General features: G+C 42.6%; 1 protein-coding gene across 2 annotated transcripts in view; it reads right to left on the bottom strand.

Annotated features, from left to right (window-relative positions):
• Window positions 1–23,850, bottom strand: part of BRSK2 (BR serine/threonine kinase 2) — a gene marked incomplete at its 5' end in the record, with an annotated part of 323,574 nt that overhangs the window by 84,390 nt on the left and 215,334 nt on the right. For both annotated transcript variants that reach the window (XM_080619064.1, XM_080619063.1), the window contains 2 exons: window positions 127–243; window positions 9,204–9,344. In XM_080619064.1, the coding sequence (XP_080475190.1) occupies window positions 127–243; window positions 9,204–9,344 (258 nt within the window). The remainder of the gene's footprint in view (window positions 1–126; window positions 244–9,203; window positions 9,345–23,850) is intronic.

Genomic DNA, 23,850 nt, shown 5'->3' on the forward strand with positions numbered 1-23,850 from the left:
ATTATCTTGCTGCAAAATAACAATGCACAGTGTAAGCCTGCATGTCTTCATTGAAACCCTTACTCTAGACAACCTTTATGTCTGGAATCTATCACTGATTTTTGCAATATGTTCTGAGACACTCACCCACAACTGGTTTCTAACAAGCTGTCCCCAACCTGCAGTGATGCCATCCCAAAGTCTGCTATCCGGATGTTGTTCTTTTCATCCAGCAGTAGGTTTTCTGGTTTTAAGTCCCTGTGGCTGTAAAGAGAAGATCAAAATGTGAGTTAAATTATCCACTACTCCAAAACTTATTCTTTATGCAGCATAGCAGCCAACCTATTACATTTTAAGAGATTTAATTTCTTTTTTTTTAATCCAGGGCAGGAGAACACACATATCCAAGATCCAATCTTTGCAATACTCTAGACCATATTCCCAGATTTCCAGTCCTGATGAATTCGAGGCTTGAGCCTGCACTCCCCTGGCAGGAAATTAACATCTTCAACTTTCAGTGATACCAACACAATCTGAGGGAGAGACTGAGGGAAACAGGTAGGAGGAGAATTTCAGCTTGGATTTAGGGCTAAAATACTACATCATATGCCAGCTCCTTAAGGTAGGAGGCAACACTATCAATATATTCTGTCAACAACAGCAAACAAAATGAGTGATATCTAGAGAAAAAAACATCCTTGATGTAAAAGCTACTGCAAAAAGTCCTTATTAGGAGTTTTTTACACAGGCATATGGCTTTGAAATAACTTTGGGTAGTTAGCTCTGATGGAGAAATTCCTTCAACTTAGTGCTGCATACAACTGAGGGTGCCAGCAGTGGAAAGGAAGAAAGAGGATTTCCTTCTTTCCATCAAACCTTGATTCTCTTATTATTCACAACATAGAACCAGGCAGCCATGATCTTCAGGATGGCAACTCCCATTTTAAATCAAAAGGTATCCTATATTTACTAACTTATTAATCCCCACTACCCACAGTAACAGCACTGTGCACCCATGTCTGCTTCTTAGTACTCAAGTGCTTTTGTAGAACCATTACATTTACTTGATTTTATATCCAAAGGCAAAAATCTTGCACAATATTTGCGATGACTTTGCTCTATTTTCTTTTCATTGGCAACTCTTGGAGAGTCAGAGATGAGAGAAGCAGTTTAGGCAAGCTAAAGAAGAAGTTCTTTTCTTATTTTTGCTTATGAGTAGGCAAAATGAATCTTTGATGTCTTGCTAATAAGAGGTCCAAATAGCAGCATTCCAACCTTGTATGCAGAACAGCCAGCTTCAGTGGCCACTCAGAACACAGATGTGTGGGAAACAGCCAGTTAACCACATGTGCAAGTGTTAGTTAAATAACACTCATTTGCAGTAATGGTTCACTAAAACCAGTTACCCTGATCAGAGACTCAACTCAGCAAAAGAGCCAGCATTAGGACAGGCTAGTCCAGTGGCACCCATAATGGAAGGGAAGTCAGCCTTATCTTTATGTAATTTCCTTTTCTCTTTTTAAGACATTCCTCTAGCACTCCTCATGCACGCAGGTGTTAATTCTGCCTCTATCCCACTGTAAAGAACAGTCTCTAGCCTCTCAGAGAAATGTGAGAGGCATGACAATGTCTTGGAAATTATCTCCTCTGATCTAAAGAGAAGTCTTATATGTTCAGTTAGACACAACCTGTAAATAATGCAGGTCAATTCTATGCAAAACCAGAGCGCACTGTAATAGGATACCTGGGGAGTGTAACAGATATTTCCAAAGGAGACTTCCAGCAAAATAGTGCACGTTCAAAGCAGCTCCTGGTCATTTACCTTATCACTGAGTCCAATGATTCCTTCTGCCTCACTTTTTAAAGACTCTTGTATAGACATGATGAGCCCTGCATGTTAAAGTGGCCTTGTTAACCATGGGCAAACAATCTGGTAGATAACAGAACAGCTCAATTCAGATCTGCCCATATTTTCATCTGACAAAGCAAAAGGCGCTTTATCAAATCTATCTTTCTCATAGAAATCAAACTTTCAAGGTAACTGGAGACAGAAGACTTATTGGCCATATAGTAACTATCAAGATATCCATACCTACTCGACAAAAATGCAGGAATTGAGTGACAAGGAAATGTTCTAGAGTCAGTGAATGACCAGTTAATGGCCAGGAAAAGAACACCTGAATGCCATCATCAGGGACTGCAGTCCTGGACAAAGGCAAGATTGTCAGCATCTGCCAAATCTGACAGCATTTTGAAAGCCTTAAGTTGGGACCTGGGGGTTCCTGGGACTGAGGTAGTATGTGTGAAAGGAAATCTGGGGTGGCTCGAGACATTCATCAAAATAAACCCAAGAAAAATTATGATTTCTTCACTATAGCCCAGTGAGCAGAGACGAGAGTGTGGACTCTGTCAAGAATTTTAGATACATGCCCATTCATGTATTGCTGACTGAGCCTTGAAATACAGGAACCGTCATATGGCAGTTTTGCATCTCTCTGACCTTTCTTCACCCCTCTTTCAACACAGATTCTAGTGCCTGGTATGGTTGGTTAGCATACGAATTTCAGGGCACCCTGAGTACCTTTTTGGTGTTCTGGAAGCACTCCTCTCAGAGGTCAGGGTGGCAGGTGGATCAGGCAGGGCTGAATGAAAATTTTCTTCTAGCTGGAATGTTTCTCTGCTATCCATCTTTGGATCTCTGCATTTGCCAAGGCAGCATCTTGGGGATAGAAGTCAGGCCAGGAGTCTGCACCACAGTGGCAGAACCAGCATCACTGCCACTGGGAATGAGACTTCCTCTCTGCATTTGCATTTCCCATCTTTGTATTGCCAGCTTTTCAAATGCCAGAAGGAAGAGAGAAGAACATATGGGAATAGGGAAGGCTTGTTATAATCTACCTAAGAGCCCAGCAGTCCGGACAGCCTCATGCATTCATATTTGGAAAGAATTATCTTGTGCCAAAATGAAACAAAACAAAACAAAAATCCCACTCTATGTGGTAATTACTTGGCATTAATGGAACATTGCAGAGAAAATGCATTTAATTTGGTCCCATTTCAGCTGATCTCTCTGACTGCCCATGTCTTATACGACCGCACCAACCCTCTCTCTGCAGGTGAACAGAGGACTTGTTACCCTTTCCTTGTTCTTAAGGCTCTAAAGCTGCAGGGCTTTATCACATGGCTGGAAAATTGGAAGATAAAAAAGCAGCCTCTTTATTGACAAACATGGCAAAATCTCCTTTTGAGCCCTGCATATACTGAGAAAGAATATGAAGGAGAAATGCAGCACTGCAGAAGTCAGTGTAACCCTGATCCAGAGTGGCCACAGACTAACAGAGCTTCTCAACAAGACAATGGAGCAAGAAGTTAGCACCAGGAGCCCACATACAGCAGGTTTTTGAAGAGAGAACATATGAATGAAAGGGAGCCATTAAACAAGCCATGACAGGGGAGGCACACAGAGTCAGACTCTCTGCAAAGTCCCTCTTTTACAGATTACAACAAAGGTTTTACAATTCCCTTGCAGCACAAGGTGCATACAGAGAGAGGTCTGAAAAAAATGTCTCATGAAAATGGGCACAGTTCATGGAGGTGGTACACAGAAAATGAAATGCACACATATGCGTTAACATGTTCCATCTTTCCACTTACACATTAGCCATGCTTGGTTTCTGCCTGCTCCCAGTGATGCTGTTCAGACAGCTTCTCTAGCTCCCTCCACTGCCTTTCTAGTCCATCCTCCTGCTCTAGGAATATCCTTGTATCTGTACTGCAGGCAACCACAGCGCACATGAAAAAGAGAAGTAAAACACTCTCTCTCTGTCACTCAGGGTTGGCAGAAGATTTCTGGTGTAGGTACAGACTCCAGATTTTGGATTCAAAGGAGCTATGTCACCTGGCACAAGATGGCGAACTAACCCATTATTTTAAAGTGATTTTTGAGCTAAAACTTTCCTATCAGTTTCTATGACAACCTATTATAGGTCATAGATTTCTAACCCAAGAAACCTCCTAACTGGAGTAGTTGCAGGTCATTTGTACTAATCAAATTGTTGGCTACTTTGCAAATGCTTTTCTTACTGACCCCAAACTCCCAGAAGGGCCAGACCACAGAATAATTGCTCTGCAATTTGCCTCTTAAAAGTGCCTGATGTGATGCAAATAATTTATCAGTAATAATTAATAAGAGAAGCAACATTTTCAATTTTCATGAGCAGAAATGCCTTTCACTTTATTTTTTCTTGCTTCTGCAAACCAGATCCGAACATGTAACTTTTATCTACCTACAGAAGAATCTTTGTTTAGAGCTATGGTTGCTATGCTCAAACTTAGTCAGTTTTCACAGAATTCTGCAGAAGAAGTAAATATAGTTATAGCTAGGAAAAACACCACCACCTATAAACATACCAGGAGACCTGGAGAAGAGTTTGCATGCCTAACACCTTGCTCGCTTTTAAACAATTATTTTCATGGATCTATGAAAATATATTGCTTCTCCCTACCAACTTCACCTCAAAACGTATATTCACGTATTTCAAAGCCGGAACAGACTGTCAGTTCTGATCACCACTACTGTCCTTGCCACAGAACGTTACCTGGTTATGCTTACAATATGACTATGCCATTTCTGAGTTTCCAGTGGCTTATATAAAGAATTAAACTTACAAAAATCCATTTTAGCTGAGCTGGTAACTCTGCCATTGGCATTGCAGCTGCTGTACTTGATGGGTTTTTTCCGGTTCCTTGTACAAGGGAAATCTGAGAATTCCTCACAGCTTTAGAGTGTGTCTCAATCACAGAACTGAAAGTCCTGGATTCAGGCAATGACTGGTGAATCTCAGCTCTGAACAGGGGAAAAATGTATCTTTCTCCCTTCTGACGGCATGAAAGAAAACTTGAAAACCTAAAGACTGAAGGACCAGAAAAGAACCAACCAGAAACCAGCCTTGTTAAATTCCACAATTTCCAGAACAGTTTGACATTTGGAGGCCTTAAATCCTGATTTCAAAGTGTCCAGCTGCTGCAGTCTGAAGTGATTGACAGACCATCCCTGCAGAATACCATAGCACACTCCTTATAAATGAAGCAAGCAAGGCAGAGAGGAATTACGAGGAGGGTGGCACTATCTGACAGAACATGGCACCTGGCATTCTTCAGCTTTCTCTTTTTCTTGAAGACACACCAGATTTTCCCCCAAAAGTGTGCTTCCTTTACTGACAGTGCTATGCACCTCCTGCCTGCAGGAATATACCAGAGATTTTGGCACTACTGCTGTGAAATCTTCAAGCATTATTTTATAAGTAGACTGTTCCCCCCCTGCACTGATGGGAAAAACACAAGGCAAAGTCAGACAAAGCTCTTATTCATTGTCTCAGCCCTCTAAGTCACACACCCCCATGCCTACGCATGCACATACAGACGCACTTCAGCAAGAGCCTTGTGCGTACTCAAGCAAGCACAGCTCCAGGCAATGAAAGGAGAAAGGGCCCTCATAATTGTCATTTATCAATATTCATAAAGAACCTGCCTTAACCCCTCTTGTGCATGCTTTGGAAAAAAAAAAAAAACCCACAAAATGAAACGCAGCCAAAATAAAAATAAAATGAAATAATCATCTCGCTGCTCATTACCGCAGGGGATTTCCTCTCCATGTCACCAGTGCCCTGCACAGTAATTGGCATTATCTGTTATCTCTGAAGCCATAATAAGGTTTGCCACGGGGCATTTTCTGTAATCATATTTTTATTTGTCAGCTTGTGAGATACAGACACCAAATATGAGCTTGACCAAAGCAAAAACCCAACACACACAAAATGCGCTGGCCGCCAATCCCAGCTCCTGCCGGTGATGTCACGCCCAGCCAATGAGGCGCCCGCCAGCTCCCCTCGCCAGGCTCAACCCGCACTTGGTGCTGCAGCATTCCCTCGCTCCCGAGAAAAGAGACTCTTCCTGAGGGAAGCAAGGATCTGCGACCTACCCCAATATGTGCTCCTACATTGTTTCCGATAGAAATTCAGTCGGCATTGAATTAGCTGAGAGGTCTCCTACCGTATGGAGGTGGGATATTCAAAAGGGACTGTTAATTTGGGGCACTCAGCTGAGACATCTTAAAGGCCTTGAATTTAGGAGAGCAAACATGCAGCACTAGGTAAATGGTATCTTAGGAAAAAAACATCAGTTCTGTCCAAAGAAAACTTCCCAGGCTGGGATGGTCTTACACTGATGTCCAGGGAACCCCAGGTTCCTCTGCCATCTCTTGCATCACCTCTGAGCATGTCTGCTCTGGGCACTGCAGCATGGTGCAGAGCCCTCAGAGCTAGTATAGAGGAAGAGCTGGAACCAGAAGCAATAATGCTGCATCACCGATCTAACTGCTTGGCTTGCCAGCTCAGGGAAAGCAGCAAGGAAACACAGATACACTTTGCAGGATCCCAGAAATACCTCTGGCATGGTGCTGTTTGCATCCACGGTTGTCCGTGGGTCTCTATCATGGCACAATGATCTGTTTACAGAAAAGTCCTTAGAAAACCCTACAGTAGGTTACCTATAAGCTTTCCCCATGGCCAACCTGTACCACAAAACCCCATACGTGACTCCACCTTGGAGTGAGGTACATCAGATATTCCCCTACTGTTTCTGTTAAATAAAGAACAGAAAGCTCAAACTTTTTCAAACCAACACACAGACTCAAGCTCCAAGCCTATTCTGCTTCCTTATCTGAGCTGCTTTTTTGAAAACACCTCTCAGACACAGGGGATCCCTCCACACAGTAGCAGCAGAAGCCTTTTACTGATGGGAGGATTAGGGAATCCTTTCTGATTCTTTGATCTGGGAATCCTGGTGCATCAAAACATTTTGAGCAGAGAAAGCCGAATGTGGTCACATACTGCTGTGAAAGTAAGCCAGAGATATTTCACAGTGTTTTGGGAGGTACAGGAAGAAGATGGGGCAATAATATGGGGCTGCGGACACCAGGCTATCAATCTATTCTGCCAGTAGGTTAGAGGCACCCACACTTAGTCATTAACCAAAACAGAAGCCTTCATTTTTCAGCGTGGTCATAACTGGATAACCTGGCTGATGAGATGATTTGTCATTTCTCTGCCCCACAACAGGACAAGGTCAGGCTTCATTGCTTAGGAAAGCACATTAACTTTTATACTCACACACATGCACATACATATATTTATGCATGTTCTGATTTTCAAAAAAGGGTTTAATGATGACTGTCCAGAATACAACACAGACTAATATAACACATACCACCCTGAGTGACCTGGCAGAAGGGAAAGCTTATGATTTACTGCTAACTTACTCAGCACTAGATGCTAGTCCAGTGGGAGATGGCAAGGAGAGAGGGGACTTAACTCCTGAACAAGACTACTGCCCACAGTCCAATATGTTTAAGAGAGGAAAATGGATTCCGCAAGAGAGGCATACACTCTGCCTTGGAAATTCCACATTTCGTTAAACCTGCAGAAGTGCTTGTCTGTCTGACAGCCTCACCACGATCCTCACTCAGTTTATTAAAGCCTGTCATATCAAGTGGTATCCATCACAAGCCCAAAGGACTAGAATGCATGGGTACACATGCATGCTTTCGCAGAAACTTCTATCCCAGTGGAGTTTCATATTTCTATGGAATATTCATTTGGAAGAGCAAATAATTTCTCTTCAGTTGTACTTCAACATTTTTGAGTCTTCTTGGACTGGGTCTCTAAGTGTTAAGCCAAGTAGGGAACAAAACATGTATGTATGCAATCCACCACCAGTTTCACTGCCCGGAGTGCATAAAAAATAACAGCTGTACAACCTATCAAGGATTATGCTGATTATAAAAAGGTTGCATCACTCAATGCAGCTGATTAGCAGGGAGGAAAATTGTGGAATTTGCAGAATAAAACTTGTCAGAGGTCTCTGCCAACAGAAAAAACTTAGATCCTCTAGTTAGGGTGTGCAACCTGCTCTCTCTGGGAATTTCTATGACTACTGTAACCCTGCCAGTGCCCGGCAGGCATTGTCCTCAGGACTTTTTTCACCCAGATTCACCACCTTTGAACTGCCTCTTCTGCTAACGGTATGCTCTCCTTAATATATACTTCATAAAGGTTCTAATCTCCCTTTCTATTTATTAGAAATACGCTCTCTTTCATATTAGTATTTCCTGTTGAAATGATCCAGAGATGTAGAGGGAAAGAGCTGGAAAAGCAAGGTAAATATTTAGGCATCCATTTTTACGGTGGCCATTTATGCCACGGATGTCTGGTTTGTGACTTCTCAGCACAAAACTAGGGGTACAGAAAATCACTGTATGGTTACTGAGAAGTAATCACACAGTGATCATATAAATCCAGCTACCACAGTATATATCGGTGGCCTTCCACTTCCTGGAGAAGGGGTGTCTAAGGCTGCCTGTGGTTATGGAGAAGCAGCCACGCAGACACAATGTTAATGGTGTCCCCCAGCCAATTTAACTGAGGAGCTACATCTCTGAGAAATAAGCAGTCACTTATGGGTCAGCAGCTATGTAGAAACTCTTCTGCTCAGACTGATTATAACAACTTGATTTCAATATAATTTAAATTACTTAAATGCTGAAAATGAAGGAGAATCTCATCCAATTTAAAACACCACCTGAAAGCACAGGTTAAACCACACTTGGTGGTTAAATCATATAATGGAGTAGCAATAGCAATCAGATCAATGAAATTCTTCCATACTGGAAAGGAAATTAAAGGCAATGGTGACTCAAATGCCCAGAAGGGACTCAGTGAAGGTTGCCAAAAGCCAGCAGGTTTCCAAAAACTGAAGGAAGCCATAAAATTACTTTGCTGTATTTGTAATTGTCCCAAGTTTCTTCAGGGATTCATTTTGATACAGTGTAAGTAATTCTTAGTTATTAGCAGGTGCCTCAAGAATGATGGAAATTAAAATGTTTTTCCTTCGTGGTTTTGGTTTTCCTGGTTAAAGCACTCCTTGTGAATAAATTCTCCTCTGGTGGGAAATGACGGACGGTCTTCTCCATGAACAGTTTATCTGTGACTGGCACACCGTCTCACAGATGGCCAAGAATTAAAAACATACATCAGCACTTTACACAATGCTTTTAAAGATTTACAACATCAGTTACTTAATAGTAAGCAAAAGTATTAAGAAATAAGATTTGTTTATTCTGTGCTTTTATGTAACAGGTAATTCCTGTTAGAAATGGCTGTACTCACCATATTGAATGACTGTGGCAGAAGTCTAAAGCAGAGATGATTTGTCGGAAGAACTTCCTGGCTTCTTTTGGTGTCAGTCTTCCCTTTTTTACGAGATAGTCAAACAGCTCCCCACCTGACACATGTTCTAGCACCAAATACCTAGAAAATAACAAAGCCAGGATTTTGTCAGCATATTATCACACAAACCCCCTCACATTCACACAGCACATACAAACACCTCCATTTACACAAGGTCAAGGAGAATACTTCTGGGAAGACCAGTGGAGAAGGATCAGAATTTTAAAATCGGGAGTGATTAATATTCTTAACACAGATTCTGCAAACTTTAGACATGCCACTGCTGGACTCAGTATAACAGTGAAAGAAAATCTGTAAGCCGAAGATGACTCAAAAGACCAGGAGAGGAAGAAGAGAACAATCAGGTCTCAGATTTCACAGCAGCTTTTAAAGCTATGGTGGAGTAAAACTGTACTAGGAAGCCTCAGGTCCCTTAACCAACCTGACAGTTCCTTTATAAAACAGCTATGTCAAAACTGTACTCACATACTTTTTTGTCTTGGACACCTGAGAACCAGACAGATGTCTACAAACTAAAGGGAATTAAAAATGGTTAATATTTTAAAATATGAAATAATGAATTGATATAATTATATCAATTAAATTATGAAAATAAGAAATTTAATTATGAAAAACAGATAAAAACCCCCTACATGTGTGCAGCCTATACAAGGGCCTCAGCGTCTGCTACTGAACAGCAGTGATTTGCTGAAGTTGTTGCCCTCCGTTGGAACTCACATGAAAAATGTGACACTGAGTGAATAAAAGTTGCACAACAAGGATCTAGGAGCAAGAGAGGAAACCCCAGGCCTTGCACATGGCTCCTGGCAGTCATAGAGAGAAGAGTGAAATCTTCTGGAAGGAAAGGACTTGCCATGGAGGGACCATCTTGTTATAAGTAGTTGTAAATAGGGGCAATGAAAAGCAGCCAAGCGGAGGAAAACTTAGTATAAATCTCTGGAAATGTTGCCTAATAGTAGGAATGAGTTTCCCCAGGGAATTGGCAGGAACACCATCAACTGAAGCATTTAAAAATAAACCAGACGTGATATGGACTAAACAATAGGCTTTTATTGGCAAGACAATTACTTGAAACTTCCATGGACTTTTTCCATCTCTGCTGTGATTTTATGCTCTTCTGTCTCCTTGCTTGTTTGCTCAGCATATACTATCCTAGTACAGAATGAAGTGCAGTAACATTATTTATTCAGTCTGAAATGAGAAGCATAAACAAAAAATTATTTATGCTGGAAAAAAAAAAAAAAAAAAAAAAGGACTTTGGCTCAGTTAGCTGGTTTAAACCCTGTAAGAGAGGCAGAAACCTGTACTCCCTCACTGCCTAACTCCTTTGAAGTGAGTTTCAGGGTTGTACAACAAGGCATGTGATCTGAAAGGTTGTTTCTGTAAAACAGCAATGCAAGGCTGAACAGGGCATTCAAAACTTTGGCAGTTTGTTTAAGAGGCATCACCAGAAAACTTGCAAACGAAATTGGGTATTTTTCCAAAGTTTGAGTGTACTTCTCTGTCCCTTCCTCCCTATAGCACAGCAGACCAGGCTGAACTGTACGCACAGTATGATCCCTATTTCTAAACACTTCGATTTACAGCAAGCTTGTTTTACTACCAGTATTAATCCAACTCTTCAAATTTGAGTGGACAATGAAAATAACTAATCCAGGATACTGTCTTGTCTGTACCTCAAGCAGCATAATCTTGGAGGAAATTTCTGAATTTGAAATGGAAAGAGGAGAAAATTTTTATAAGTTTGTGGTTTAATTGTTCCTGTTTTCAATGTTTCCAAAAAGACAGAACAGTAGAAGGACTAAAAGCTTTTCTGAGGGAAGTAAAATTGGCTTAATGATAATGGCATTAGCTTTGAAATTGCAGAAGTCAGACCCAAGCTCCTGGTCCGTCATCAGCTCCTGTGCAACTTCCATGTGCCAGCTCCCAACCAGCACAAGGAGAGTGCTGACTTACAGAAGTGCAGCAGAGAATGCAGTTAGAAATGGACATTAACACTGTGTTGCCAGCTAAGTAAGTAGAATAAAAAGCACAAAAAAAGTGGACAACAAACCAGAATTATAAACTTTAGGGAATTAAAATGGCATTTTCTGCAATTTTTATCAAAATGTTATAAGAAATATGACAATATTGACCTTTTTTTTTTTTTTTTTTTTTTCCTTCCATTAAAAGGAGTAAGAAAAAGAGAAAATTCTTGACTTGAAAATCACATTTTGGAATAGGTGCGTTATCTTCTCTCCAAGAAGAGATGAGTAGATAGATACCAGACTGTTTACTGAGTACACCTTGGTAGTTTGGAGATCACCATTTATTTGCGTTACATTTTTTTGAGCAAGGCATTGAACTACTTAGAAGAAAGCTGACATGCAGTAGCCATGGGCTTCGGGGTGTTCACATTTTCAAGTCCAAATCCTTACTTTTCAAGCCTTGGCTAATAGACACTTTGGTTAGAGGGTTTTCTCTATAATTCATTCTTCCTCTCATACTAGAGACAGATCTGGCTAAATATCCCATATGGCAGACCCAAGCCTGGCACAGAATCAATCCTAAATTTCTCCTTGACAGCTCCCTCTTTCACTGAAGCTGGATACAGCAGTGCATTTTGCTCCTTAAAATTCAAACTGCTAGCTGCTTTCTTTTTCTGGGAGGTATTTTACAAAGATGATTGCAGTTACAGGCATACAGAACACCCTCCACACAGGCTTCAAATGCACAGTTTTGGAAAATTACAGACCCAGCATTTCTGTCACCCACAGCAGGAACTGCAGAGCAATTTATTTTCATCAACTTCATCTTATTAAAAACACTCAACAAAAATGCACTGACACGTTGTATGAAAAATAAAGCAAATTGAAAGACAGGGAGCACTTACAAGGTTATTCATTTTTGCTTGCCACCTAGAAGCAACAGATATAATAATGGAAATGAACAGGGGAGAACATTTGAAAAAGATTTGTGTCTGTGACAAGTCAAGGGACAGAGAGAAGCACAGAGACGATGTATTCTGATATGACAAAAGCCCCCAGCGTGACAGGAGAGAGAAGGACGACAAACACATTCCCCAGTGGTCAAGTGCAAGAAATAAATGCTGCAGGGATCATGCCACAAGTACTACATGGTTATGTTGCAGCTAGGATTTCTGAATTTGGATTTACAGCTGGTCACCCACCAACCCTATTCCCTCCAGTATGATGCAGGGTTTTTTTTTTTCAGGATAACCCCCAACTAGGAGATTTTCAACAAAACAAGGGCATAATTCAGCACCTGCCTCCATCTCTGTGCAAGCCAATGTTTTGCTGGCGCATTACATGGCACAGTGGTAGCACACACGTTATTTCCAAACAGGCCAACTAGAAGGGTTTAAAAATTTCCGAGTGTTGCATCGGTTCTATCACTGTATGGCTGACACAATCCTCTGTAAATGCTGTATATTTGTATCTATCCATCTGTGTGTGTGTGTGCCTGAATGACTTCGTAAAGGACGAGAACACACGTTCAGAAAAGCCAATCAGGAAAAGCAAAGAAAGAGCATTATTCCAGAGGCTGGAAAATAAGACATACAGAAGCCACATATTTCCTGAATCTGTGGCACAGAAGAGAATCCTGATCTCCTGAGTCCACATAAGCATCTAAAATCCTTTAGCAAAGCCCTATAGGATTGGAATTATTCCAGTACCAGCTCTTAGAGGATACAGGAAAAGGTAAATAACACATAGCCTGTAGGGGAGAAAACCATTAAGCAGTATTTCCTCAAGTTTCCCCTTCCCTTTTATCTTCCTCAGATATGACAGGTTCTCATCTCACCCTGGTACTACTTTCCCCATTTATTCTAAGCAAGTGAGCGAATTCTAAAAATCCCAGACCAGTAAGCAGAACTAGCCTCCTATTACATTTGGAAATGAAAGTAACTTACTGGTGAATGAAGCTTTTTTTTTTAAACCCTGTCTACTTAAGATTGACAGCATCAGTCTTCCCACTGTAAAAATGTAGGAAATCCTGCCCTGTAATAGTCATTGCAAGGAGGTTCAAGGAAAGGAAAGACCCAGTCTCTGGCTGGCAGCATGCATGCTACCTGCTGTGATAATACAGAGAGGAGCTATATTAGGACAAAAAGCTCTTAAGAACACTTAGCTCTTGCATCTTGGAAGCTCTGGATACACACCGGCTCTAACAATCATCGCATTTCACATGAGAGAAGTGTTGCAAGTATTAACCTCCTGATCTTTACTGATAGGCGTATGTGAAGCAAAGTGATTTGCCCAGTAAATCAATATCAGAGCTGGGATTAGCACCTGTGGCCCCTTGCACATTCTACACCGTGCTGTCCCCACCACCAATTTCTTCTCTGCTTGCTAGGGCAACTGGGAAACATCAGGCTTCTGCAACTCAGTATGAAGCCAAGTGCAAGTGGTGTTAAAAATGAATTCTTCATTACTTGTTTTCCTCACTAGATATATACTTTAAGAGGTTGCAAAAGTTTTCTCAGGCCATTACTTGCTTTCATAAAGACATCAAAGCCCATGTCTTGCATGATATCTCATGTCCCTGCTACAAGCCAAGACGTGAAACTAAAATTCTCTGGTTAAGTTTCAGAGCCTGAAGTGGACAAGAGTTTGGTCTTTAAGAAGTCATATGCTTAACACAAAAATAATTTCATCTATTGTAACCTGGTGCACCCGACAGACTACTACCCACTGCTGGTCTTCCAGACAGGTGGGGGGGAAGCTGCTTCCCGCAGTCTGAGGGGGATGAAGAAAGACTACAGGGCCTTGGGGCGGATGGTGAAAGAGTCTGGGGCTCAAGTGATCTTCTCCTCACTCCTTCCATCTTCCAGTGATGATGTGGGACTGAATGGGAAAATTCAGTCCGTAAATGATTGGCTTCGAGACTGGTGCTGCAGGCAGGGCTTTGGATTCTTTGATAACGGCTGGTTTTATAAGGCTCCAGTCTGGATAATGGCACATGGGAAAGGTTTATCTCACCAAGGCAAAAGGATGCTGGGGCATGAATTAGCAGAGATTTAGAATTAGAATTAGAATTAGAATGAATTAGAGAGCTTTAAACTAGATTCAAAGGGGGATGGGGTTGTAGCTGGGCTTGCCCCAGTGGGGCAGCACTCTAGAACTGATGAAGACTGGGAGGCCTCCTATAATCCTAGGGTGAAATTGGTGAGCTCAGCTCCCTCCTTGAAATGCCTGTACACCAATGCGTGCAGCATGGGAAATAAGCAGGAGGAGTTAGAAACCTGTGTTAAGTCAGGAGATTATGATCTGGTGGCAATTACAGAGACGTGGTGGGACAGCTCACATGACTGGAATATACTCATGGAGGGCTATGTCCTTTTCAGGAAAGACAGGCCAGCCAGGCGGGGTGGTGGGGTTGCTCTTTATGTGCGAGAGCAGCTACAATGTACTGAGTTCTGTCCAGGGACAGGGGACGAGCGAGTTGAGAGTCTGTGGGTGAGAATTAAGGGGCAGGCTGGCAGGGGCGATACTGTTGTGGGTGTCTGTTACAGGCCACCGGATCAGGGTGAGGAAGTTGACGAGGCCTTCTACAGGCAGCTGAGAGCGGCCTCACAGTCACAGGACGTGGTCGTCGTGGGGGATTTTAACTTCCCTGATGTTTGCTGGAAGGACTACTCAGCAACCCAGCCACAGTCCAGGAGGTTCCTCCAGTGCATGGATGATAACTTCCTCATCCAAATGGTGGATCAGCCAACCAGGAGAGGAGCACTGCTGGATCTCATCCTCACTAACAAGGAGGGTCTGGTCGAAGCAGTAAAGGTTGAGGGCTGCCTTGGTTGCAGCGACCACGAGATGGTGGAATTCAGGATCTTGTGTGCTAGGACCAGTACAATAGCAAGTAGAATTGCAACCCTGGACTTTAGCAGGGCAAACTTTGGCCTTTTCAAGCAATTGCTAGGGGAAATCCCATGGGCAAGGCTGCTTGAAGGTAAAGGGGCCCAAGATAGTTGGATGGCATTCAAGGATTGCTTATTCCGAGCTCAAGAGCAGAGCATCCCGACACGTAGGAAGTCAAGGAAGAGGACCAGAAGACCTGCGTGGCTAAATAAGGAACTGCTGGGTATGCTCAAGTGGAAGAGGAGAGTTTACAGGTCATGGAAGGAGGGGCTGGCCACTTGGGAGGAATATAAGGCTGCTGCTAGAGGATGTAGGAAGGCAGCTAGGATGGCTAAGGCCTCCTTAGAATTAAATCTGGCAAGAGGGGTCAAGGACAGCAGAAAGAGCTTTTTCAAATACATGGCTGATAAAACTAACACCAGAGGCAAGGTAGGCCCACTGATGAACGGGATGGGTGCCCTGGTGACAGAAGATACAGAGATGGCAGAGTTACTGAATGCCTTCTTTGTCTCTGTCTACTCTGCTGGAGGCAGTCCTGAAGAGCCCTGTACTCCTGAGACCTCAGATGAAGTCAGGTCACTGGAGCGGTTTGCCTTAGTCGATGAGGAATGGGTTAGGGACCAGTTGAGCAATCTGGACATCCATAAATCCATGGGTCCAGATGGGATGCACCCGCGGGTGCTGAGGGAACTGGCGGAAGTCATTGCTGGACCACTCTCCATCATCTTTACCAAGTCTTGGGGAACGGGAGAGGTGCCTGAGGACTGGAGGAAAGCAAATGTCACTCCAGTCTTCAAAAAGGGCAAGAAGGAGGACCCGGGTAACTGTAGACCGGTCAGCCTCACCTCCATCCCTGGGAAAGTGATGGAACACCTTATCCTTGGTGCCATCTTAAGGCATGTCAAGGATAAGAGGGTTATGAGGGGCAGTCAACATGGCTTTACCAAGGGGAAGTCATGCTTGACCAACCTCATAGCCTTTTATGAGGAAATAACACGGTGGATGGATGATGGCAGAGCGGTGGATGTGGTCTACCTTGACTTCAGCAAAGCATTTGACACAGTCTCCCACAGCATCCTCATAGCTAAACTGAGGAAGTGTGGCCTGGATGATCAGGTAGTGAGGTGGACTGCAAACTGGCTGAAGGACAGAAGCCAGAGAGTTGTAGTCTATGGGGTGGAGTCTAGTTGGAGGCCTGTATCTAGTGGAGTGCCTCAGGGGTCAGTACTGGGACCAGTATTATTTAATATATTCATCAATGATTTAGATGAGGGAATTGAGTGTACTGTCAGCAAGTTTGCTGATGACACTAAGCTGGGAGGAGTGGCTGATACGCCAGAAGGCTGTGCTGCCATCCAGTGAGACCTGGACAGGCTGGAGAGTTGGGCAGGGAGTAACTTGATGAAATATAACAAGGGAAAGTGTAGAGTCCTGCATCTGGGCAGGAACAACCCCAGGTTCCAATATAGGTTGGGGAACGACTTGCTTGTGTTCTGGGGATCACAAGATGTGACAGGCCACCAATTTCACATCATTCCTGCATCCTTCAAGTCATTTCAGTCTATTTCAAATCCTGCATGTCAGTAGAACTCCTAAAAACACAGAGGGTGGTCCATTTCCCCCTATATCAAGAAATATCTGATGATCAGCAATTTTGTCTGTATTCACCATGTCTTTTGATTGTATCCAAATATACTAACTGATTGACAGGGCTGTGAAGATTTATGATGCCACTACCAGAAGTTAAAAAAAAAAGCTGTCACTTTTTCTTCAAAACACACACAAAACCCTTGCAACATTTAGACATGCAGATAAAAAAAATCAGTAGTTTTCTTCCTTTTCTCCTGAATAAATGAAGATATTGTTTTTCACTCTAACGTCTTTGGTTGTCCTACCTTCAGCTCAAACACAAGTCTAAACCAGAACTCTAAGCCTCTCCACTCCGTTCCACTTTTTCCTTTTCTACCCCTAAGGACAACACTGCTTGTTTGATTATGATCCAGGTTTGTAGTGTGGGTTTTCCTAACCACTCACATGGCTAAAATTTCATGCCTAAGTTTAGCTAGATATCTTTTATCTAAAGTAATCCACCACCGTCTCTTTCACTTTGATAAACACATTTTTGCTTCAGTGCTGGCAACTCAAAATAGATCTCAGATCACCACTGCAATACAATTTTCTTAGCTTCTACCTTGACCATTCCTCCCACACCCCCACTGTCTCCTTTTTATTTATACTATATCTAACATGAACTAGCTGCCTTAATTTTTTAGATACCTTGAAGGCCCTTCTGTAACCAACCTAGGAACTCTTCTTCGGCCTTTGAAGTTGACTTCTGTCTCTGATCAGTCTCCAAAGCCAGGTTCCACCATTCACTTGTTAAATACCCAGGCAAACAAATCTGTGCTTTCCCAACACTCCTCCTCCCCCTCCCCGCCATACTTGGAAGAGCATCATTGCTACTGACAGAACTACAACATAATTTTTCTTCAGCTTCTTCCTGAAGACTGTTCTTTGCTGTGATGCTTGACAACAGCTTGGACTTCCCCATCACTGGGTTTCCAACAGTTGCTTTCTGGTTTCGGTTGTAACCTGACTAGGGCATAGGCTCTGTTACTGTACCACTCTTGTCAAGTGCCAGCACAGCAAGGTCTTCTCCATGACCAGATTGCCTTTGCGCTACAATACTATGAAGACATCACTTAAAACAGCAAAAAGACACTTTCAGTGATGATTTCCCCTTCCCGTCTGGGGGACTATGCTACAGCTTACTAAAGGGTGCCTTTGCCCAAGCCCTAGAAAACTCAGAGGAGTAATTCACAGAGCTGTCATTAAGGCAAAGCAGCTACATGCTACCTCCAAATCAGGACTGTAACAAAAGAAACAGGATGGCTCTGAGCAATACCTGGGAAAATGCTGTTTAAGAAAGACTAGCTGGCACAGAGAACACCAAGAGCATGCATTATCAAATATTTATGGAAAATAAGAACCTCTCCCCAAAACAAAAAATCAAGAAAAACCCCAAACAGACACACCAGTTACGATCTGTTAAGAACAAGAAACTGTCTTTAAGTCATTAGCAAGAATGGTGTGAAATACTAAAGTTCTTGCCAGATGGGATTGCCCGCAGCAGCCCATCACCATACATTATAGTGTGGGTATGCAGCTCCTGTTTTCTCAGCCTTATAGATGAAGACATTTATGAGACATTCACAGCTACATAAATTAGATCCTCTGGGGCCATACAAATGTATTTATTATTATAAAAGCATTTAGTGGATAGAGATCTTTAGATGAAAGCTTATACTGAAAACATAAAGTATTTCAGGTAAGTATTATAAATAAAAAAGAAAAAATAAGGGTAACAAGAAATGCTCTCTGGTGCTCTAGGAATGGTAGTCAATTCACACAGCTTGTTTTGGAATTGCTTTCTATCAAGGAACCAGTTAATAATCCATTTTTTACCTTACTTAAACCTAAACAAGTAGGCTGGCCTTCTACATAATTCTGAGTGTACCACTGGTACCATCACACACTGTTGGGTGATATTCTAGGGATTTTACCATGTCAGACTGGATATTCATGTGGCACTGGCTAGCTTTTAAGACGCACAACTTCAGGTTCCAACAAGATGTAAAACTCTGGTGCAATTATATAGAAAGAGATACACACAAATACAAGAAAAATCAGGAGAATTCTTGCTTGCTTCCTCTATGCTCAAAGTTTACTGTTTTGTGATGCCTACAGGTAAGACATTTCATACCACAAGACTTGTGGCAGCCAATTGTGCCTGTCACCAGTCTTGATGAACTCTGAACTATCTCACACTAACCTACGATCCTCAGCAGATTATGCCTGAGAAACTAGCTACTCCTGACCAATTCAGCAAATAGCTAGAAAACTGGTTACATTTCAAAACTCTGGTGAATCAGCAAGGGAAATGTCTGGACCAGCAGACTGCCAAAATAAAGCCTTCAGAAGAAAAAAGTCCTGGCCATTCCACTTCCATGCTACTACCCTATTTACAAAATGTCCTTCCATACGTATCTATGAAGGGGCATACCTGTAGCAGGTGGAGGTTAAAAGCTGCCCAGCGCTGACTGACATGTTGTAGTTCTGTTGGTTTTTTCACTGCACTGTTTTCTATTGATTAAATAATCTCTATCTGATATTAAGCCCCTCGTTATTGGTGCAGCATATAAATTATTCATAAATTATATAAATTCTTGTGGCAGGCATGAATTTTTAAACCCTAATTTGGCACCAGGCCAGAAACTGTATTTATTTATTTCTTTTAGTTTTCCTCGCCTGCAAGAAAGTGTGCATGTGTTAGATTTTTCTTTCCCAAAAGACAATTTTAACTCTAATCTCCATTGTTTGAATGGAGATTGTATTTGATTGCTTATGATGTTTGGACATGAACAGGTTGCAGATTTTGGGAAAAGCAAAGTAGTAGGAGATTATGCTGTTGCACTCTGTACCTTTGATTTACTGGGGATGAAAGGTGTTTTGAGCAGTGCCTTCATGGTGTGTAGTCATGCCTGCCATGGCACTGCAGCAGCCATCCTACTTGGGCACACAATGTGGAATGAATCCAGCCAGAGGGATCCTCAGTACAGGACATGCAGAGCTGAGACAAAACCTATTAGCTCACTGCTACAATTCTGCTAGTGACCATGTATTTTGGGGTTTTATTCTTCAGAGCTAAGTGGCCTTTCCTTTAACAACTAGTGCCCAGGCACACACAGCACTGCCTACTGAAGCCTGAAAGAGAAATACACTGTGGCTCTGGAGCTGCATCTTCCCTTGGCCTGTGCTCACATCACAGAACTGTCCTATGAGCCTGTTTTCTCCCAAGACCAGCATTGTGGCCTGGATGGCATGCAAGTGCACATGTCAGCCAGTGAGCAGAAGATACAGTCAGGCTTTTGTGTAGGGCTTATTAAGATGGTGTTGCACAGGGCGTAGTATTAATCATTACCACCACCTCTGTGCAAGCCCTGCTTTGTGCCAAGCTGGCATCCCTCCTGCAAGCAGTGACACCTGTCCTTGGTGCAGCATCCCATCCCCTTCCCCTGGCCTCTAGCCAGTTCCTTGTCTCCAGTCCCATCCTGGACTCAAATCCTCACGCGTGCTGGCCCCACTCCTACAGCTGACTGGCTTCCCTTCTGCTGCACACACTTGCAAGTCATGACAGTACTAAACCAAGTCAACAGCAGTCAAAAAGGGGCCAAAGTAGCTGATTATTTCTCTTAAATCTAATCAAGGCTCAGGTGGAACACTATGTTGGTTTTCAATCCTCTTCTATTTTCTTTTCCTGTATCCACAGCATCTGACACCCCATAACCACAAGACCAAGAAGCATACCTACTATGAAAGTAACTTTCAGCACTGAGCTCTTTCTGAACCCTCTTTCTGCCTTTAGAGAGGTTTCCCCACAGATGGATCAAATGTCAAAGTCCTGGGACACCAACAACAGAACATAATCACGGAATCATAGAATCATAGAATAGTTAGGGTTGCAAAGGACCTTAAGATCATACAGTTCCAATCCCCCTGCCATGGGCAGGGACACCTCACACTAAACCATGTCACCCAAGGCTCTGTCCAACCTGGCCCTGAACACTGCCAGGGATGGAGCATTTGCAACTTCCCTGGGCAATCCATTCCAGTGCCTCACCACCCTCACAAGAAAGAACTTCCTCTTTATATCTAACCTTAACTTAACCCATTACCCTTTGTCCTATCACTATAGTCCCTAATGAAGAGTCCCTCCCCAGCATCCCAATAGGCCCCCTTCAGATACTGGAAGGCTCCTGTGAGGTCTCTATGCAGCCAATATAATAACCAGTAAGAAGAACCCTTCTTTCTCTTTCTCACATCCTCTGGAACCTCATAGTTAGTTTTCAACAAAAATAAACAGAATTACAGGAAAACTCTGCAGGAGAGGAGTGGCAGCATCGATTCTTACCCAGACACCACCAGAGTTGTAAGTCTTTAACTCCTGCTGACAGCTGATTCCGTAGAAGCCAGAAACGTGAGCTGTGTACAGGCAGGAGGACATTTTAATTTTGTTATTTGGCTCATTGGGAAGCACCTTCACCTCTGAAATCAGGAGGTGGTGTGTTGTGTACACTGCAATGAGGCTTGGGCACTTGCCCAGGGATAGCACTGTACTACTACATGATGAGAAAGGGACTTGGAAGAAGAGCTGATGTTTGCATGGCACATTTCAGAGAACAACAGTCTGATGTGCAGTTACTCTCTGGAAACAGACTCTTGTTTAAAATGCTGATCAAGTTGGACAACACAGACATTTAAAATTAATGCCACCACAAAATTTCAAAAATTGAAATCTTAAGTGTGAAGGTTTGAATACCAACCAATATAAATCTATACATATCCATACAGATACCTGTATGATCCTACAAATAGAAATTTACACAAAAGGGAAAAGGAAATGAGAAATACTAATAACACCATCTGATGCCCTATACATAGCACAGAGAAAAGAGGAGCGTCACCCAGGTTCACACAGTTCACTTGCAATGCAGAAACCATATGACCAAAGGAGTGTTTCCACTCCCATATGCATTTACAGAAAACACCAAAACTTTATCATCTTTGTTATTGCCTTGCTCATTCCCCTAGTTCATTCACAGTTCCCTAAAATTCTTGACTGACTGAACTTGGTTAGTCAAAATAACCAGTGCACGCAAATTTTGGTAGTTTATCCACAATTCCCTGCTACGAACCAGCAGTATCAGCTCTTAAACAACTCTGGGGTTACCCCATACCAGGCTACTTTTATTCATTCCTGATCTTTAAAATGGAAGGCTGTTTTGTCTGTTAACATTATATGATGAGAGAGAGGGAGGCATAGATTGTTTATAGCTATTTCTGAATTATCTATTACTGTGGACTCCCAGTCTTGCTTGAAGGCAGTCAGTGTGATTATATAACAAATATGAAACAATTCAACTGTCAGTAACACTACTAGTTTAGCCAACTTAATGCATATCTGAGGTGGTGTATCGGCACACATACAGAGAGCCACAGTGCAGCTGTGTTTGCCTCTATGCACCTAGAACTGTAGGACACAGTCTTAAAGTAACAACTCAAAATGCTGGATAAAGAGCTGGAAGGCTTAGAGCTCATAGGTATCTCCATCTCTCTCTCCAACCGTCTTGGTACAGAAAACACCAAAACAAACAGAAAAAGACGGGTAGACTAACACACATATACTAATAGATTTTATTATTATTTTTTAAAACTCATTCCAGTGTTAAATAAACTGTAGAAAAAGGATTTGATCCATGGTTGCATTAGGAGTCTACTCAACCAAAGTCCCCTGTCACAAATTAAATCATAAACCAAAAGTCAAACATGATTTGTGAAATTAACATTTATTGAGGAAATGCTCCTCAGCGCTGCATCGTGATTAGTCTCTGGCTTCTGAAATATCACCCATAATTCATGAGCTCTTCTGAAACACTGCCACTGCTGCTGAGATGGCATGGGTGATGGAAAGGTGCTACCACCAGAGAGCAATCCTTTTTTGATGCTGGTGAGAACTAGAGGGGGTATTATTTGGGAAAGTACATGCATATACAGCCCCCACACACTTGTAATGCTTCACCCCTCCACAGGCTCCACCTCTTAGATTTATCCAAGGCCACGTCTGTTTCTAATTTTGAACACAGAGGCTTGGCAGAAGCTCTGCATTGTGCCCTTTCTTTAAAACAGTGACTAATGAAATGAAATTAACAGTTATTGGTTCTTTGACAAAGCCAGTGTTTTTCAGCAGAAGGCTTCAGTGCCTTTGCGGACAGTTCAATCTCACAGGCAGAGGAGCAACAGCACAAAGAAGACTTAGTGATTGTTAAAGGTTAAATAGTCATTGGCAAAGCACACTTTGGAGCCCAACATTTTTTAGAAGCCAGGATACCCAGATATAGCTTAAAGATATGGGATGCTTCCCTTTCAAGGTGATTTTCAGCAGAAAGGTATTTTCCTGCCAAGGAATGCAGCCATTTCTTAGAAATCTTGGTCTAACACCACCCCCACTGCTCTGAGCAGTAGATACTTTTCACATGAAGCAAAATAGCCACCAAGTCTTTTGTGGTAAAAAAACAGAGCTCAACTCAGCTGCTGGCCTCACAGGCATTCAGGGCAAGTGTCGTGGTTTAAGCCCAGGCCGTAAATTAGAACCAGGCAGTCTACTTCCCCCCCCCACCCCCCCAAAGGGATGGGGAGGAGAATCGAAAGAATGTAACTCCCACGGGTTGAGATAAGAACAGTCCAGTAACTCAGGTATAACACAAATCACTACTGCTGCCACCAATAATAATAATGATAAGAGAAATAACAAGGGAAGAGAATATGATACCACCCGCTGGAAAAGAGCCTGACAGAAAAGAGGACGTGCCCTTCCGGGTAACTCTCAGTTACATCCCCTGGCATGACGTGCTGTGGTATGGGATACCTCTTTGGCTAGTTTGGGTCAGGTGTCCTGTCCCTGCTTCCTCCCAGCTTCTCCTCCTCCCTGGCAGATCATGAGACTCACAAAGTCCTTGGTCAGGGTAAACATTCTGACCAGCAACTGAAAACATCGGCTTTATCAGTATTATTCCCAGGCCGAAAGTCAAAACACAGTGCTGCACCAGCTACCAAGAAGGAGAAAAACTGACTGCTGCTGCTGAATC

The sequence above is a fragment of the Psittacula echo genome (genome assembly GCF_963264785.1).
Source record: "Psittacula echo genome assembly, chromosome: 5".
In the NCBI taxonomy this organism is placed as follows: domain Eukaryota; kingdom Metazoa; phylum Chordata; class Aves; order Psittaciformes; family Psittacidae; genus Psittacula; species Psittacula echo.